Here is a 19788-nt window from a genome sequence, read left to right as displayed (position 1 = left end):
CTCTAAGTCGTATGCCGGAGATCAATTCTCTCTTGTTCATGTAACTTCGTTGTGAATTTTTTGATTCTCTAAAGGGCAAATATGAGCACGATGAAGCCTATTCCAAAGTGTGGAGCCATGTACAAATGAGGGATCGTTCTCACTCCAATGATGGTAGTGTAACGTTAACCTCCACACATAGTTCTCCTCTATCAAGTGATGAACTACAGCGATGGAAGCATTTCACCATCAACAATGGGTACCTACTCCATAAGGGGAGAGTTTGTGTATGGATGGACACAGACATTTGGCACCAGATTCTTTATGAATGTCATGATAGTCCAAGTGGAGGGCACCCGGATATCAGAAATACTTATGCTCTTGTACGACGACAGCTTGACTAGCCAGTTTTACATGGCTTTATTCAAGCTTATGTCTTGCATTGCCAAAAATGTCAAGTTAACAAAGCAGAGTGCCTGAAATCAGGAGGACTCTCATACTTCATTACTAGGTCCCCTTCTTCTATGTTTTTTTCTAGCATACTCTCATTCACTTTGGCCATTCTCCTTTCCCGCTCCCTCATGTAGTAGTCCGTTGCTGCCTCTCTATCCATCTGCAATTCCTCAAGGACGACAATCCTATCTTGTAAGATAGCTTGTGGAGTGGAATTGATGCACCATATACCTTTCAAAGCACCCAATTGTGCATGCACTGACAGCACTGCCTCCTTACCATAAACCAACTCAAATGGAGTAAAGTTGGTTGCTACTTTGTAGGACGTCCTATAGGCCCATAGACACTTCTCTAGATTGATCTCCAATTTTGTCTCCTGCTTATATACATACTTCGTCAGCATCTTGATTATTTGTCCATTGGCACTCTCTAAAAGACCATTGCATTGGGGGTGATAAGGCGAGGAAAACCGATGTTGAATCTTTAGTTCTTTCACCAATGCCTGCATAAACTTGCTTCCAAACCCTTACCCTGTCATAAATGAGTACCGACAACACTCCAAAACGGCAACAAGTGTTATAAAAAACAAAGTGGGCCACAACCTATGCATTTACCTCCTTCACGGCTTTGGCCTCGACCCACTTGGTGAGGTAGTCAATGGCAACCACAACATACTTCTTGTCACTTGTAGACTTAGGGAGTGGACCAATGGCATCCAAATCCCACTTCTCAAAAGTATTCTGAGCAATAATGTCTCCTTGTGAATCAACTACCAAACGCCTCTCTCCTATATTCTGGCATTCATGGGAGGTCTTGCACTAATAGTGCACATCCTTCACTCTACTGAAGCCCGCTCTCAACACTCAAAACATTACTTGAACTTCCCCTGGTGTCCACTCTCCTCATGACATTGCTCCAGCACCAAGTTAATCTCTTCTTTGTAGAATACTCTCCTCAACACCCCGTCTCTGTCGCAGGTCATTAGGTCTTCACCTACTAGTGTAAATTTGCGTGCTTTCTGAACCATCCTTCTCTTTTGCAGTTTAGACAAACCTTGAGGATACTGCCAGGTAATTCAAAAATCTTCCACCTCCTTCAATGACTCCCTACCTCTATATGTGGCCGGGGCCACATGTATACCCGCGACATGTACCTGCACCTTATTGCTTGCTAGCTGGTATGTCTCTTGGTTGTGCTCTCTCTTCACATGCTTGAACTGGATCTCTCTAAAAAAATTCAACAACTTTTTTTATGGCAAAGAACCAATGTTTTAAGGAATCACACTTTACCTGCCATTGGCTTAGCAACTGCTTGATGACCAATAATGCATCACCTTTGACCACCAACTTGGAAATGCCAAACTCGACGCATTGTTTCAAACCTAGATGGAGGGCGAGATATTCTGCTTCATTGTTGGTATGAACATCCTCCAAATCATAGTCTTTTGAGAAGATTACTTTGCCGTGTGGATCATGTATCACCACAGCTCTACCAGCTTTCTTTATCATCCTCCTATATGCACCATCAAACCACATGGTAATAGCTCCCATCAAGTCGGGATCCTCTTTGGCTTCATCTTGTACCACTCTTGGATAAATTGGCAAATCCACGGCTTTGCTAACCAAAATGCCCACCAAATGGGACCGGCTTGTATGGTCAATCTTGAAATCGAACTCAAATTTCTAGAACTCTATCACCCACTTCATGATCCGCTTCCCTGGCTTCAAGTGTAGCACTATCTCCGGTAATAGATTGTTAGCCGTCAACACATAGAACTTACGTACAATGAGGTGCACTTTGAACTTCCTGCAAGCAAAAACCAATGCCATGACCCACTGCTCTGCTTCAGTGTAAGCCACCTCTACAGGACTTACCACCGTGCTTTCAAAGTAGATAGGCTTATAGCTTCTTCCTACCTTCTGCAGTAACACCACCCCAATAGCCACAATACCTACCATCATTGCCACATATAAATCGTCCTCTTGGCTTGGAGGGCACATAGTTGGCAGCTGACACAAAATTTCCTTCACCCTGTCAAAAGCTTCTTGAGCATCTTCATCCAATTCAAATCCATGCACCTGTTGATCCCTCTTTTGGAGAGGATACACATACTATGACAACATCCAAAAAAACGCGACAAGTACTTTAGCTTATGTACAAAGGAGGCGAAACCTTGCGCACTGGAGGGAGGCTCCATCAAGACTAGCGCCTTGAACTTTTCCGGATCTACCTCAATTCCATTTTGTGACACCATATGGCCTAGCAATTGATCTTGAGGTTGTGCTAGCTTGCACTTCTTAGGGTTTAACTGACCTCCTTCTTCATCCAGCCTTTGAAAACATAGTCGTAGCTTCGAAAAATGATCTGCCCTTGAGCTATAACACCCTATGTCATCCATGAAGACCCTAATGAATCTTCCCAAATAGGGACCAAACACCCTATTCATTGAGTCTTGGAAGGTGTTATGTGCGCATATGGAGCTAGAAGAGATCAAGTGGAGCTGCTCACAATGTACAAGAACTTGGGACTTGATGATAATCTTAATCTTGATTAAAAGAATTAATACTTTATTAAGAGAGCTAGATACAAGACTTGGATTACATGACTTGACTACAACACAAGTCTTGATTGCAAGGACAAGACTTGGAACATAAGACAAGAACTAGAAGAGGGATTTCCTCATAGGAGCGTCACAAATGGCGTTGGCAAGACTAAGGGTCTTGTGGCCCAAGACCCCTATTTATACTAGTGCTTGAGGAGTTTAGGACTTTCTAGGTTCTTCTTGAGGAGGTTAGAATCTTCTAGAACCTTCTCCATCCTTCTTCAACTTTCTAGAGCTTTCCAGAAACTTCTAGATTCTTTCGAAATCTTCTCCAAGCTTCTAGAAACTTCTTGATCCTTCTAGTTCTTCTAGAACCTTCTAGATCCTTCTTCAACTTTCTAGAGCTTTCTAGAAACTTCTAGATTCTTTCGGAATTTTCTCCACATTTCTAGAAACTTTTAGAATCTTCTAGATTCTTCTAGATTCTTTTAGATCCTTCTAGTGATGATGTAGGCAATGATGTAGGCAACGACTAACTCTCAAGCATCCATGAAATTATCCTCTACTTTAGCGATGAGTTCCACGAGGAGCTGTGGTGTTCCCTGAGTTAGGCTTCCATGGGTTGTTGATGGAGCTCTTGGACTTTGAGAGATGCATGTTGTGGATTATCTGCTGGTTCCCAGGTTCGTTCACTAACATCATAGCCTTTACAATGCATCAAGTACTGTAACCTGCCACACAAAACTCAAGAATCTAGGACTTTCTCGACCTCATATTTTTCATGTCCTTGAATCTTAACTGGAGGAGGTGGTTGTAGGACTCTCCTTGGGATCTTAGATGTGTGACAAGGTTCTAGGACTGAGACATGAAAGATCGGATGGATTTTTATGGATGAGGGCAATCATCGATAGGTGACTAGATTGACTTGACAGATAATTTTAAACGGGCCAAGCCTTCGATAATCAAGCTTTTAACAGGGATGAGATGAACGCAAATCACATGGGAGAAGCCACCCTTCATCCCCTACTTTGTATTTTGAATGCTCCATGTGATGGAGATATGCACTTTCCTTATACTTGGATTGAGCTTCTTTGATATGAATTGTAAGTTCTTTGTGAATTGCAAATAAATGTTGTGTAAGATGAATAACAACATCTGGATTCTTGACTTGATAGTGCCTGTGGATATCGTGTTTGGGATGTTGACCATAATTAGCAAAGAACGGAGTGTGACGGGTGGAGGCATGAAAACTGTTATTATAGGAGAATTCTGGTAGCCATAGGAGCTCGACCCAATTATCCTGGTGATAGTTGATAGTACAACAGAGATACTATTTCAAAACTTGATTTACTCTCTTGGTTTGTCCATCAGTTTGTGGGTGATTTGCTGAGGAGAGGTTGATTTGTACTCCGAGTAGCTTGAATAAGCTTTTCCAAAAGCTAGAGATGAATTGTGAGCCTCGATTAGAAACTATGTCATCCGATAATCCATGATAACGATAGATATGTTGTAGAAAGAGTTTGGCCGTACCTTTGCTGGTGATGGTTTTAGCGGTTGGAATGAAGTGTGCCATTTTTGTAAACCGATCCATGACTACTAAAATGGAGTCAAATCCTTGTGACAAGGGTAGCTCTACAATGAAATCCATGCAGATGGATGACCATGGTTTGGTTGGAATGGGAAAGGGATGGAGTAACCCATGAGGACGATGACGAGGGGCCTCTGATCTATTGCAAGTTTCACAAGTGCCTACATCCTTGACAAGCTTCCACATTTGAGGCCACCAAAAGTCAATGGAGAGAAGCTCAATTGTCTTATTAACCCCAAAATGCCCTGCTGATGGAAGATCATTCCGTTGTTGAAGTAACTCCAAGCGTGGTGGTGTTGGCGGAATATAGAGAAGACCCTTATAGTAAATTAGTCCATCAATTTCTTGAAAGTCCTCATTAACCTCTTGACCTTGTAGTTGTTGTCTAATATTCTGAGCAAGTGGGTCTTTGGCAATTTGCGTCTTCACCTTAGAAAGAAAAGTAGAATCTTCAGGAGCTTGGCTCATGGTGGCGTTTAGCTTAAGCTGCTCAGATTTCAAAATCACAGACTCTTGTTGATCAAATGCTCCGTCGCCTTCTCTAGGTGCAAGGTAGGATCTTCTTGATAAGGCATCTGGCTTAGCTTGTTGACGGCCAGGTTTATAAGAGATACGAAAATCAAACCTTGATAGGATACCAGTCCACCTGGCTTGGCGACGATTCAAGACGCGGGATGTCATGAAGTATTTCAAATTCTTGTGATCTGTATAGACAGTGATCTTATCTGGAGCTCCTTCAAGCAGGTGACACCAAGTGTCGAAGGAGTCAATGATTGCTAAGAGCTCTTTGTCATGGATTTCATAATTGATTTCCGCAGGTGAGAACTTGCAGGAATGAAAATCCACTGGATGTACTTGACCATCCTCTCCTACTTGGGATATAATAGCACCAAGGGAAAAATCTGAAGTGTCTGTTTCTAGGATGAAAGGCTTTGTAGAATTTGCGTGAATTAAAATGGGTGCGGTCATGAAAGCTTGCTTGAGAGTCTGAAATTCTTTCGCGCCCTCTAAGTCCCATACAAACTTATTATGGCATGTCAACCTTGTGAGTGATGTAACGACCTTGGAGTATCCCTATATAAAGATATGATAAAAGTTTGCAAATCAGAGGAAACATTGAACATCTCTTACCGAGGTGGGTGTCTCCCAATCAAGGATGGTTTGAACCTCCTTTGGATCCATGGAGATTTCCTTTTCAGAAATTACATAACCAAGAAATTCCACCCCGGATTGATGAAAAGAGCACTTCTCCAACTTTGCATATAACCCTGATGCACGAAGCTTTTCAAGCACTAATCATACATGGTGCTCATGTTCTTCTTGATCCTTGGAAAATATCAAGATATCATCCAAATATATTACCACAAATAATCTAAAGACTCCCAAAAGATATCGTTCATCCTACCAATGAGCACATACCCGACCCCTGGCAAATATTCCTCAGGCCATAACTTGCTCGTCTGAGGTCCTAATGGCAATCCGAAAAGATTGGCATGCTCCATAGCTCAAGCTTGACATGCGTACCCACTGATCCCAGTTTTTGCCACATGTCTATACCTACCCTGCGCGTCGAAGATCTGCAAAGCATTCCATCTTCGGACATCATAACTTTCTGTTTGGCGGAAGAGGCAACAGGCAGCCGTGGCCAGAAGGACCATAATTTCCTGAGAAACCATTGTAAAATTATTTTGTAAAGAAGCATCTCTAAGCCGGGAAATTGTCAAGGATGTATGATTATTCTTTTGGGAGCAATTGTATATTAGAGAGCCAGTTTTAAGATTAGGGGCTTACGACCAAACAAGCCATTTTTGCAAAGACCTAATCTATAAAGGTCATTTTCTGTAAGTTTGGGATAATCTTTTTTGGAGGAAAAACTGAGAAGACAGTGTACGAATGAGATCTCCTTCTTGTTCAAACTTGTAATCTTTGCCATTGCAGCTACGATAATCCAAATCCAGTTTTGTTTCTTGCATTGTGTTTCTCTTACTCTGCTCTTTCATTCAAGTGTAAGCATTCAAGATTCGGTGAAGGCTTCAAACGCGTCCGTTTAGGCCTTAAATCGTTGTTTTGAGTGTTTATATGCGTATTTTATATTGTTTTGACCCTAGGAGAGGCTTTAGGGACCTAAAAACGACCCTTTAGGATCATTCGTTTACTGTTTTTGCGTACTGTGGGACGAACGATCGCGATCGTTGTACCTCTCCAGAATGCTGTGACAGTGATAGGATATGTTCTTGATAGTCCCCTGTAGCTTCCCTTCAAGTTTCGTGCGATTCCGATATGATCTGCATGGTGAACGGGCGTGATGACTGTAGAGCTGTGTAGAAGGACATAGGCAGATTACTTGGCTTAAGTGCGATTGATTTGCTTGTAGAGTTAGTAGTTGCATCTCTTCGAGCTCACTTCATTAGGATTGACACCCTAGTGAGTTTCCATGCCTCATCCGAGTCGCTTCCCCTGTATCGATAATTTTATGTTGATGCTTGAGAGCTATGCTATGGACGTCCGTCGCGGCGACCCGCAAACATTGGCGCCGCTGCCGGGGAATACATCTTAGGTGATGAGTGACCGAGTGCGCAGTTAGACTCCTTAAAAAAGATCAATCCACAAATCCATTTTACACCTCAGCTAGACTACTAGACAAGAGTTTAGGGCCTAGGGGAATCTAGAGCCAATGGACCGGCCAGATCCTCTCTTAGGAGATTTAGGGAGCTGTGAGTGAACGTGTTTAAGCATTTTTGCTCTTCAATTTCTCTAATTCGATTGAGTACTAAAATCTCACCCGAAATCCGTCGTGTTTATTGTGTTTGATTCAAATTCTTATGTTTTTTTCAGTTTTGTACTTAGGAGTAGGATAAGCAATTCACATTCCAATCAGATTGGGGTAAAAGTTAGAGTTGAAGAACCAGAAAACCATAACCTTGGCCAAAAAATCCATAAGACTCTGAAATTCTGAAAATCTGACCAAATAGGGCTAACATTGATTCAAACAATAGAGTGGTAGCACAAAACACTAGGAAACACTTGTCAGAGGGAGCAGACAAAATTTCATCAGATTTGGCTCTGGTACTACAATCGCAATCGGTGTACCTCAGTCTCAGAAGTGAAAAAGATTTGACATGTGCCTTTCTGATAAGATTCTAAACAAGTTTTTCTAAAGCAACCACACCCAAAAACATCAAAAATCAAGGGAATCAGGCCACTTGGGTAAAACTAGCCTGACAAACCCAGAAACTACAAAATCTTGACTTTTGGTGATCCAAATGCAAAAAGACTTGGGGCATAGCCTTGAAACATAAGTGTCTACGAGCATGCCAAATTTGGTCTGATTTGGACTCAGAAGTACGATCGCGATCGGTGTACCTAAGTGCCAAATTTTGACCAGATTTCATCTGTGGAATCCCCGGGTGTCTACAAACATAAAATTCTAAAGGACCTAGAGCCAGAAACCTCAAGATACCTATCAAACCACCTGAATACAGATCCAAGTCAAAAATTGCTAAACTGGTTTAGAAATTGACTTTGAGTTGACCAAAACACATCAAAATTGGGAAGGAACCATACAGAGGAATAGCATGTACACAGAACAACCCATGGTATCCTTCAAATCCCAAATCAAACATCAAAATCCAGTCAAACTGATAAATATGGGAGAAATAGGCACTTCCAACCAAGAAATGATAAAAACTTGACTTTTTTGAGTCCAAATACAAAAGTGTCTCGCAAGTAGTCTTAAAATAGCCTAGTGAACAAGCTGGTAAAGTTTCAACTTATTTGGACCCAGAAGTACGATCGCGATCGATGTACCTATGGCCCAGATCTAGCTCATTTTTGACGTGATCATAAACCTAGGTTACACAGGATACCAAGAGTTTTCAAAACTCAAATTGGACATATTGTCAATAATCTGCAAGCAAAATTGTGTTAAGATCATTTTGAACTGTTGAATGTGCTAACAGTTGGAATGATACAGTGATCTCATAGCTATCCAGTGTATTCATTTGCAGAGACCGATTAAGTAACAGCCCATGCAGTCGCCGGAATTGAAAGATTTTTCCATCTCCAGGTAAGAGGTTTGGATTCGGTCAGTAAATCCCACTTTCTTCATGTTTTTGAGATCGGGAAAACAAATCAACACCAGACACCTAAATTTAGCGGATCAAACGAGTGTCGCGTCAACGGAGGAGAGTGTAAACCAAGGGATAGTACGCCCATTGGAACCGATCCTTGAAGAAGTCATTTCCGATACTTCTTCAGAGAGATCTTCTGAGTGCTTCATAGAAAAATTGGGGCAAATAAAACTAAACGAGAGAGAAAACATGGCAGCAGAACCATCAGACCCCTCGGCCACGCTAAAGCTGTTGTTGATCAAGTATCAATATGACAACAAGCAAGGTGCCAAGATATACAAAGACGGTATGGACCGCTACTGTGTGAAAATAGAAGATAGACCAAGCGAGTTCAGGGACATAGTGCCTGTAAGCTATAGCGGAGACAGGTACCTAGATGACGAGGGTATCATGTATTTGGTAGTCCTAAATCCTAACATTGTAGACAAGTGGGGATTGATGGGCACAAAAGCCAAAATAGACGAGGAACATGAGGAAAGGGCTCCAACAATGAGCTTACCGAATATGAAATTAAGTGGAGAAAACGATTCTATGCGAATCAACACGGATAATGTCTACCTGGGGTTATACAAGTATAATAATGGAGAGCAAGATCTCTATTATAGATGTGAGGATCCCTACGTTGGGGAGATGACTGAGCGGAAAAGACTTTATGTCTTCACCTACACCGAGGGAGCGGAAATGAAAATTGCCGCATATGACAAGTATGGAAGACGATATGCAGCAATCGACAAAAAAGAATTGGAGGGTTATACGTACTTTGGGGGACCACTTCACCATTACTATGAAACTCCAAGCCCTCTTAGAATAGCACCTACAGCTGTTGTGCCAGAACCGTTAACCACAGGCGGAGGGAGGACTCATGTAGCTGATTCTTTCAGTCGACCTCATTATTCGATGCCAATCCCCATGGAAACTTTACATTCCAGCGAATCGAGGGCTATGAATCAAAGTAGTACGGTTCCTATCTCTACACATACGGCTGTAGGTCCGACATTTGCAGCCATCCCATCACATTTGCCTCCTAGTAGTAGATTTGGGGCGGGTGAGCCAACGAGAGCAACCTACGACCTCCCTGATGTATGAGAACGATTAAGTCGGGACATGGGAGCCATGAGAGTGACCGCAGACCATAGACGGATCAGACCATCCCAAGTAGCGAAGTGCATGCCAAAGAAGTATAGCGGCTCGGGGGATCCATATGCCCATGTATCTCTTTTCAAACAAGTCTTAAGAGCGGAACATATCACTGATTTCCATACTCAATTCGGGCTAACCTTGGAAGGGACGGCCTTAACATGGTTTCAACCTTTAAACCCTGAAATTTTTCCGAATATTGAACATGTATTGCGTGAGTTCACAGAAGAACTCTCAAAACGAGGTATAAAGCATAATACTGTATCGCAGATATATGCTTTTAAACAAAGGGAGAATGAAAAAGTGAAGGAAGCGACCTTGAGATTCAAGCAATACATTGAGAGATGCCCGAGAAGAGAATTACCACAGGACGAGAGATTGTGTGTGCTCTTTGTTGAAGGACTTAAGAATGAAACCTTGAAAAAGGACTTTCACTTGAAGGCCTGTAGCACATTTCAGCAGGTTACCAGGGAAGCATTATATCTTGTCGACAACTACAAAGCATATGGGGAAGTGTCCGAGGATACTGATTCAATAGCCAATGGCTCTTCATCGATTAAGAGCGAACCCTCTACCAAGAAAGATGCTCAGGCATCCTTGATGCCGACAGCTGATCAATTGATAGAGGAGGTAACAAAGAGAATGCAACAACATGTGAGATCAAATTCGGTGATGAGACAGTCTCAGACGAGGAAGTGTGACGCATGCGGGGGGGATCATCCGATGCCATGGTGCACACAACAGCCTAAAGCTCCAGTTGTGAGTGGACGAGTACTGAAATGGTGTGCCATAGAGCAGAAATGGACGAATCATAGCACTGAAGAGTGTTTTTATAACAAAAATTTTATGATGGAAAGACCGTATGGACCTCCAACAGAACCATCCCAACCACCTCCTCCAAGGTATCAAGTTGGACCAAATATGAATTTGGTAGCGGGAGTAGACAGACCTCAACCTGTGTTGGGTCAACAATCTCCATTACCACATGAAAATAGGGCCATGATTAGATACGCTCAACCTTGTGAAGAATCACCAGGAACGAATAGTACACTTCAAGTGTCTTATTACGAGGAACCAAATGAGCCGTATGCAACTGAACCCGAATCACAAATATACGCAGACAAAGCATAGCAACCATGGGAAAATAGTAAGGGTATAGCACCACCAACGTATATAGCACAACCTTCAAGAGATCAATATTTAGTAGACGAGAGAACATTAATGTTCATTGTGAACCAAAATTACAAACCAAGAGGATATCCCAATAGAGCAGGACAACCTATGGGACCACCTCCTCAAAATCAACCAACAATTGGACAGTGCTATAGCTGTTGAAGTACGGATCATTGGGAGCGTAACTATCCTTTCAAGGGCGAAAGAGTGAAAATTTTTGGGTTTTGCGATGGATGTGGCGTTAATCACATATTACCAGATTTCCTGAAGAATCCGGACAACAAGGGAAAAGCGACTATGAATATTGTGGGGGTGATAACAAGTGCTAGCAGCGGATTAGAAACCGATCCCATGATCCGAATCAACGCGATAACCAGAGCCCAAACCAAGGACTTAGGAAAAAACGAAACTTTGGAGGAAAAGGTCGAGTTGCCCATACCAACAAAAAATGAGAGTTTATCCGTTGGAACTCAGCGAAAATCTTGGAAGGCAAAACGAGACAGAATGAAAACGAGAAGGTTGAAAACGCAAATTTCCATGCAAAACGAGTTTCATGAAACAAGGGAACAACTCAAACAAGAGAGAGAGAGAGAGTAAGACAATTGAGGCCATCAACAAACCGAGGAAAGCGTCCTTAGGAGGATCAGTCTTGGTTGACAAAGTGCTAGAGCTGTTAGATGCTCTATTACAAGCATACGAAGCAAGGCTAAAAACAAACCAAACCTTAGAGTAGAGATGGTTGACTTACCCTCAACCAGAAGTGAAAACGAAGCATTTGGAAATGTGTAAACACGTCATTGAGATAGCCCAGGCGATGATGGAACCTGAGATAGCTAGAACCCCATAACAAGAAGTATTGATTCACAAAGAGCGATAAAAACTAAAAATCAATGAACCAAAACGATTAAACGAACCCAAGCCTAAAACAGTATTGCCACTGGATCATCGAGTTGTGCCAAACACAATTGATGATGCTAAGTCAATGACGATGATGCAAATTCCAGAGATTGAAGAACAATGGCCACAACACTTATGGGAAACCATTAGAAACAGAAAGAATGGAAGCACGACGTTACAATCTACTCCAATTCCTAAAATTAACATGGATAACAGATTTTTTCCAGCCGATATACAATCGTTGTATGGGGATGCGGGAATGGAAATTTTGGTGCAAAGCAAAGCCCAATCCTTGAAAACCCTGCCTTCATTTATAGGTGAACATGAGGCACAATCGGAGATAAGGTTAGTTCCATCCCAGATGAGAACTATTCCAAATATGGTTGACTCAAACAGTCTTCAAGAGATGCTATTGACACCTATAACATGCACCATCACGCTGTCTGAACTCTTGAGAGTCAAACCACATTTGTGAGAAGATATGGCAAAACATATGGAGCACAAGGGAGTAAAGATTCCTCTTTCGACAAACCCTCTGAGAGAAGAAAACAAACGGGGAAGTCAACCCAAAGCCCAACCAGTGCCCATAAACAAGGTCGGAGATTACTGCGAAGGAGAGGAGGGTAACACAACATTACCTCTTGAGTATCAGGATATAACAACAATAGCTATCCTAGACAGTAGAGCTGGAGTGGCGATTGCTACAAAGCAAATCTGGGAGAAGTGGGGCCGTCCACCTCTCAGGAAAACTAGAATGAAACTGCAACTTGCAGCTGGGTATGTAGAGAGGCGGTTGGGGATCCTGGACCGAATAATTGTAACTCCGTGTGGAATTAACTATGAGCACACCTTTGCCGTGGTGGATTTCGGAAAAACGAACAACTTTGACATTATTTTGGGACGACCATTCATGCGTCAACTCAAAATGATACAGGATTGGGGTTACGATCAAATCTACGTAAGGCACGAAGAACTAATAACGAAAATCAACATGAAGGATCACAGCTATAGAGACGTTGCGAAAACACCAGCGCAAGAATTTAATTCTACCAATGTAAATGAAAAAGAAATACATGCGTGGATGCAAACAAAAGCGCATGCCTGGATGTGTGGAGCATACGATTGTGGTGAGATAATCCGAGAGGAATGCGTTCTGGAAAGATCCGTCGAAGACGAGGCATATTTCCCAGAACATTTCCCGGAACATTTATTTGAGCCATTCGTGTGGACTCAAATATTGTCAACCTTAGACGTATGTGTTAACGAATGCATACCTACGAAATTTTGTCGTGAAGAAGGATACGACCTAGTGACGTTGCAAATGGCTAGCGTTGTCCTTGAGTTGGGATCAGAGAACGAGGAATAGGAGGAACCTCCACGTGAGACTGGGTGTAAACGAATAACTGATGAGGTATCTGTAGTGAACGATAGGATTCAAACAGAAGAGGAATTCACGAATTCACTATGCTGTGACCTTCCATCAATGGACAATGAAAACCAACTGATAGAGGCTGATGATGAAAGATCAAGCGCACCAGAGACGAACGGAAAATACAGGATGAGAGAGGATAGGTTTTACGAGTTTCATAACCAAAAACCTAGTCGACAGGAGCGGTATAAATCCAAGAGAGCCAAAAAATCAAGGGCAAATAAGCATAATCCGATGCCTCTTGTGAATGACAGAATGGGATATCTAAAGCTTGTCAAAGCTGAGGATTATGTCAAGACGAGGTCACTAGCGGGTTTACCAAAACTAAACCATGGGAAACAACAAGAAGAACAGACACGAAAAGCAGATGACTAAGTCACAAAAGGAAAGAAAAACAGGGTCCGGAATGACCAAAACAGAGTACAACAAGCTCAAGCGAACCCTTAGAGACATATGGACGACCGACTTTGTAACAAATGAGGACACGAGTTATGACAAGATAGATGCACCATCCCATTATAAGAAATATACCATACAAGATAGGAAAATCATAGTGCAACAATCTATGAGGGAATTGAAAGAACCGGGTACATCGTACGACGGTCCGGAAAAAGACAAACGAATAGATCTAGCGGAGCCAGGAGAAGATCCAAAACCTGCATATATTTCCACGGATCTTATTGATGAAGAGGAAAAGCTTTTGGTAGCTACTCTTAAACAATATATAGATGTGTTTGCGTGGTCGTACAAAGATCTTAAGGGGGTGGATCCTAGTATCTATCAACACACGATACCCCTTAAGAATGACGCGAAACCCAGCAGACAACGTCCCTATACTTACAATGAAATATTTGCTAAAAAGATCAAGGAAGAGATAGATAAACTTAAGGAGGCAGAGTTTATTTACAAAATTGAGCACACCGATTGGGTTTCACCAATTGTGGTGGTCGCGAAGAAAAATGGAAAGTTGAGAGTGTGTGTCAATCTCAAGAAAGTAAACGCTGCTACAATTCGAGACAACTATCCCCTACCCATTACTGGTCATGTAATAGAAAGGGTAGCAGGCAAAGAGGCTTACAGCTTCTTAGATGGATTTTCGGGTTACAACCAACTCACAATAAAGCCAGAGAATCAGCACAAAACGGCTTTCGCAACTGAATGGGGTATTTTTGCATTCCGAGTAATGGATTTTGGCATAACCAATGCACCAACTACATTTCGGAGGCTAATGGGTCATGCTTTTAAAGAATATCTAAGAAAATTCTTAGAAATTTACATGGATGACTTGTAAGACTAGAGCACATAGAACACTTGACCAAGGTGTTCGAAAAATGCAGGCTGTATCGGATTTACCTGAATCCAGAAAAATGCGTCTTCATGGTAAGACAAGGAAAAATACTGGGACATATAGTGTCCAAAAACGGGATTTCGACAGACATGGAGAAGATCAGCATCATTGTTGATCTACCACGACCAGTAAGGGTGAAAGAGATACAGGCATTTATGGGTCATTGTGGGTATTATCGTAGATTTCTCTACTCATACTCTATAATTGCAAAACCACTTTACGCGCTGATAACTAAATTTGAGTGGACAGAAGAGTGTGAGGAAGCTTTTCAAACGTTGAAGTAGTGATTAATTTCCGCTCCAATATTGAAAGCTCCGGATTGGGAAAAGATCTTTCACATTCACGTGGATGCATCAGCGTATGCAATAGGATGCATACTTGCACAACCTGAAGAGAACAACATGGATTTTCCAATAAGTTACTCCACTAGATAATTGAACAATGCAGAGAAGAATTACACGACAACCGAAAGGGAGGGATTATGTATGGTCTATGCGGTGAAAAAGTTTAGACACTACTTAATTTCCAATAAATTTGTATTCTTCGTTGCTCACCAAGCACTGCTGTACTTAGTAAACAAACCTTGCAGTACGGGAAGGATTGTTCGATGGTTCATCATACTGCTTGAGTTTTATTTTACAGCAGTGGTCAAGAAAGGTACAACACACCAAAGAGCGGACCATTTATCTAGGATGATGCATGGAGAAAACCCTGTAGGAGTTGACGATGATATGCCAAATGCATATCTTTTCAACATAGAAATGGTTCCAAGATGGAGCGAGGACTTAATTCCTTTGCTGACTATCGGGTCTTTGAATATGACAAGACACCCATCTACCATTGCATCATCCAGATCATTGGTAATGTTGGCGAGCAGGCTATATAAACAAGGAACGGATCGAATCCTTAGTCTTTGTGTTGAATCTGACGAATGGGAATTGTACCTAAACCAGGCTCATGTACAAACAACGGGAATTCACAATGGACATGCACAGATGTACCAGAGATTGATGAGAGCGGGTGTGTATTGGCCAAAAATGCAACATAGTGTTCATATGCATGTCAAATCTTGTTTCAAATGCACGCTTCAAAAGCCAATAGAACACGCGACTCTATTCAGATTGTTTGTAGCACCCCGATGGAGTAACTACATTGTTGAATACCTCACCACCAGGATCCTGCCTGAGGGGATGAGTAGATCACGAATCAAAACAATCATGAAAGAGGCAGAAAACTATGTACTGATTGAGGACGCTCTTTACAAGAGGGGAAAGGACCATCAATTGAGAATGTGCGTGACTGAAGAGGAATACATTCCTATCTTAGAGCAAGCACACAACGGACAAGCTGGTGGACATTTCTCAGCTGACAAAACGGCCAAAGAAATTCTTATTGCGGGCATATGGTGGCCTACACTATTCATGGATGCTGAAGAGTTTGTGAAACGATGTGATGAGTGCCAGAAAATGAAAATTCTGAGAGCGGGAGACGATATGCCCTTAAGGCCAATGATAGGGGCAAGAGCGTTTGCGAAACGGGGAATAGATTTTGTAGGACCGATAACGCCTCCGGGGTATAAAACGCACGCTCAATACATTATAGTGGCAACAGATTATCTAACAAAATGGGTGGAAGCTAAAGAAACAGTCAGAAATGATGCAAAAACGACAGCACAGTTTTTGTACGATAACATTTTCACCAGATATGGCTTACCAATTGAGCTCGTGAGCAATAGAGACACTCACTTCATCAATGAAGTGATCGAATTCCTATTGGACGAATTCATGGTAATTCACAGGAAGTCCTCCCCCTATCACCCACAAGAGAACGGCCAAGCAGAAAGTACGAATAAAATTTTGGTGACAATTCTTACCAAAATTGACGGCGAATCGAGAGTTGCTGCATTTAGCTTTATGGGCGTATCACGTAGCTTACAAAACATCCATCAGAACAACTCCATTCAACATGGTTTATGGAATGCAAGACTCGATTTTGCCACTTGAATTCCTTATTCCCACACTTCGAGTCGCTAAACAATTAGAATGGACAGGCCATGAATTATCCAATCAGGTAGATGTCCTAGAAAAACTGGATGAAACTAGATTGAGAGTAGTTGCGTCAATCTACGCACAAAAATGAAACATGAAATCATTCTTTGATCAACACGTAATCAGCAAGGAATTTGCTACTAGGGATTACGTTTTAATGTATACCCTAAAACAACATTCCCGAAAACTCAAAAAGCAAGGGAATGGACCCTACGTGATTCATGACATATCATCTAGCGGTGCCATCAAACTTGCGACATTAGAGGGAGAGGAAATGCCTAACTGGATTAGTGGTTGCAGACTAAAGAAATACAACTTTCCACTAACCACAGAAATGCATGCCAAAATATACGATGCGAAGGAGCGCAAGAACAAAGCAAAAGAAACAAAAGCTCAAGCGCACGAGGAGGCCAAAGTCAGGATTTTAAAAAGAAAACAAGCATTACAACAACAACTAATTCCTACACCAGCGGACACGGCTCAAATTCCTTTATCTATCATTCAAACTGATAAGCAATGGGAAACAGGAATTGATGTTCGAATCAATGTCAAACTCCCGCATGGCAGGTATCAGCGAGCATTAATTGACACAGGTGCAAGAGTGAATGTGGTCAACTTCTCCACTTACAGGATGCTTACAGATAAACCACTCGTGCAATCCACACGTGATCTACGAGCGGCAAACGGTGCAAAAATGCCAACACTGGGAATAGTAAACTTACCAATCAATCTTGATGGAAATAGTTGCCCTCGTCAATTTTTCGTAATGGAAGACGGAGAAATCATAGAATCAATATGTTTAGGAGTTCCATGGATGAGAACGTACAATGCAGTCACCGAATGGTCAAAACATGCGTTAAGGTACACACACGACTCTAACGTGTACATGACTCCATTCGCAAAAACAGATCACTCGTGGCCAAGTATCCCCATTGACAATAAGCAACCAGCTATTCAGCCAAAAACAACCCCAAAGGTTATTCAGAAGGTCTGGATCAGGAAATCATTGCTGGCCAACAAACCGAGCAAGATATGGCTACCTAAGGGCAAACTCCTGACGGAAGTAGAATCATCTCCAAAACCTTTAGAAGCTACTTCCAAGTGGAAATGGCAACCAAAAATGGATAACGCTAAAATGCCAGAGCTCGAAAGGAACACCAAAACTCAAAACACGAAGCTTGAATCTTCCAAATGGCACTAGAAACCGGTCAAAACTAGAGCAGAATCGGTAACGATACAGCAAACTACATATAAATGGGTTCCAAAAATAGTTGCCGGCACAACACCCACAATCAAGGAAACAGCATTTCAACTGCAAGCTCTCATGTTCCATAAACATCTACCCTCACCATCAAAAGCCACTGAACACTACATTCAGTTCCCACATCATGCAGAGCATATTGTTACCCAACGCATTGTCTCAAACATCAGAATAGGGCCACATGACACGGCCATGCATCGACACAGAGTTCAAAACCCATGCACATGCACCACCCTTCGTCCGGGACGACTCGGACAAGGAAGGGAAGAGTAACAGTCAGGCCCATTAAGAGGTCCAATGTGTATATATTTACATAATGTGTGTGTTTTTTTCATTATTTAGAGTTCAATTTTGAACAAATTTGATCAAAACCTGGCATTTTTAGCAGTTTCCTTGCTGTATCATCCGACTAGCATAATAATGAGCTGTAATGACAAATCCGGAGCATTGGGATGCTTCTAGAGAAAATATATGCTTAGGGGTGGGTATAATAATTTTGGCTAAATTTTCGCCAGTTAATAAGTATTTTCATTTTATTGTGTTTGATTTTCGTTAATAAAACATCTAAAATTCAAAAAAAATCTCGATCACAAGTGTCGGAATCAAGTTCTGGAAGCAAACGCCGAAGTATCATGATAAAATTATCAAGCATGGAAGATATGAAGCTAATCTGAAGATGTCAAATTTCGGCCTCAATGATCATGACTACATTTCGTCCAAAACGCATCAAACGGTCATACAACGCCAGAATGATGAGCGGTTCGACCCACAAGTGGTACGCAGATTAAATCAGGATCAATGGTGAGAAAAACCATGTGTTATGAAAATCTCGGGAAGATATAGATCAGGTAGGCCAAAGTCTAGCTCATTGATTCATTGTCACCTTTTGAGAGAGAAGGAGAGAGATTTTTTGACCTAGAGAGAGCTGCCACGTTTCTGCCCCGTACGGACGGTTGGAGCCAGCATTTCACACCAAATTTCACATGTATGTTCCCTATTAAGTAAAGATCAAGTCTACTATGCATGCAAGCGCGAATCTTTGCACAAACGGGCGAAAGGATCGAATCAAAGTCGGATTGGGTCAAAGAGGTCGAGGGCCCTTAGAGGCTTCCATACAGAACTTTTTTCAGCCACAGAACACATCAGTGTGCTCCCCACAAGGTCAGGAACAAAGCCATGTGGTCAAAACAAAATTTGGTGATGGTACACCGATCGCGATCGGTGTACCTCCCTGACAAAAACTGGGATAAATTTTGCAAAACACCTCCCCTCAACCTCGCCTACAACCTGTTGGTGTCAAAACCAAATTTGGCCTCCATGGTACGATCGCGATCGATGCCCCCACTTGTAGGTTTTGCAACTTTTGAGTTGGCCCATGCTTGGAACTCGGTTAAAAGTACACCTCTTGAATTTTCAAGGAAAATGCACAAATTTTGCTCATAGAATGGGCCCAATTTGTCAAACACAACCCAAAAGGGAAAATTTGACCTACAACTACCCAAATCTGGTTAAAAATGATGATGGATGGTTTGGAAGGAACACTTGTCCGACTAAGGGTCAGGACAGTTGCAGAAAATCTCAGATGGATCTCAATATCTCCTACAAGTACAAATATGGTAATTTCAGTCTCGTCTGATCACACAAAGCTAGAATTGGAGCCGAGGATCACTTATGGATGTTGAAACATCACATGGATATCCAAGAAATGCCTGAAAAATGCACAAATCTGGAAAACCTCCTAAGACAGGGTATAAAGTGCCTGATAAGGTCAAAATCAGACAATGGAGTAGACTGATAGTAGCA

General features: G+C 42.0%; 1 protein-coding gene across 1 annotated transcript; it reads right to left on the bottom strand.

The window, feature by feature from the left end:
* Nucleotides 1–433: 433 nt before the first annotated feature.
* On the bottom strand, nucleotides 434–2686 carry LOC147462677 (uncharacterized). The gene is made up of 4 exons (XM_086494404.1): nucleotides 2591–2686; nucleotides 2217–2543; nucleotides 1047–1226; nucleotides 434–934 (listed from the first exon to the last, which is right to left on the bottom strand). The coding sequence occupies exons 1-4, from the start codon at nucleotides 2684–2686 to the stop codon at nucleotides 434–436; spliced, it is 1104 nt and encodes a 367-aa protein (XP_086350530.1).
* Nucleotides 2687–19788: the final 17102 nt, after the last annotated feature.

This window comes from Adiantum capillus-veneris, chromosome 2 (genome assembly GCF_014529385.1).
Source record: "Adiantum capillus-veneris isolate H3 chromosome 2, ASM1452938v2, whole genome shotgun sequence".
NCBI classification, from domain to species: domain Eukaryota; kingdom Viridiplantae; phylum Streptophyta; class Polypodiopsida; order Polypodiales; family Pteridaceae; genus Adiantum; species Adiantum capillus-veneris.
Note: the sequence above shows the minus strand (reverse complement) of the source record. Positions and strands in the feature narration are given on the sequence as shown.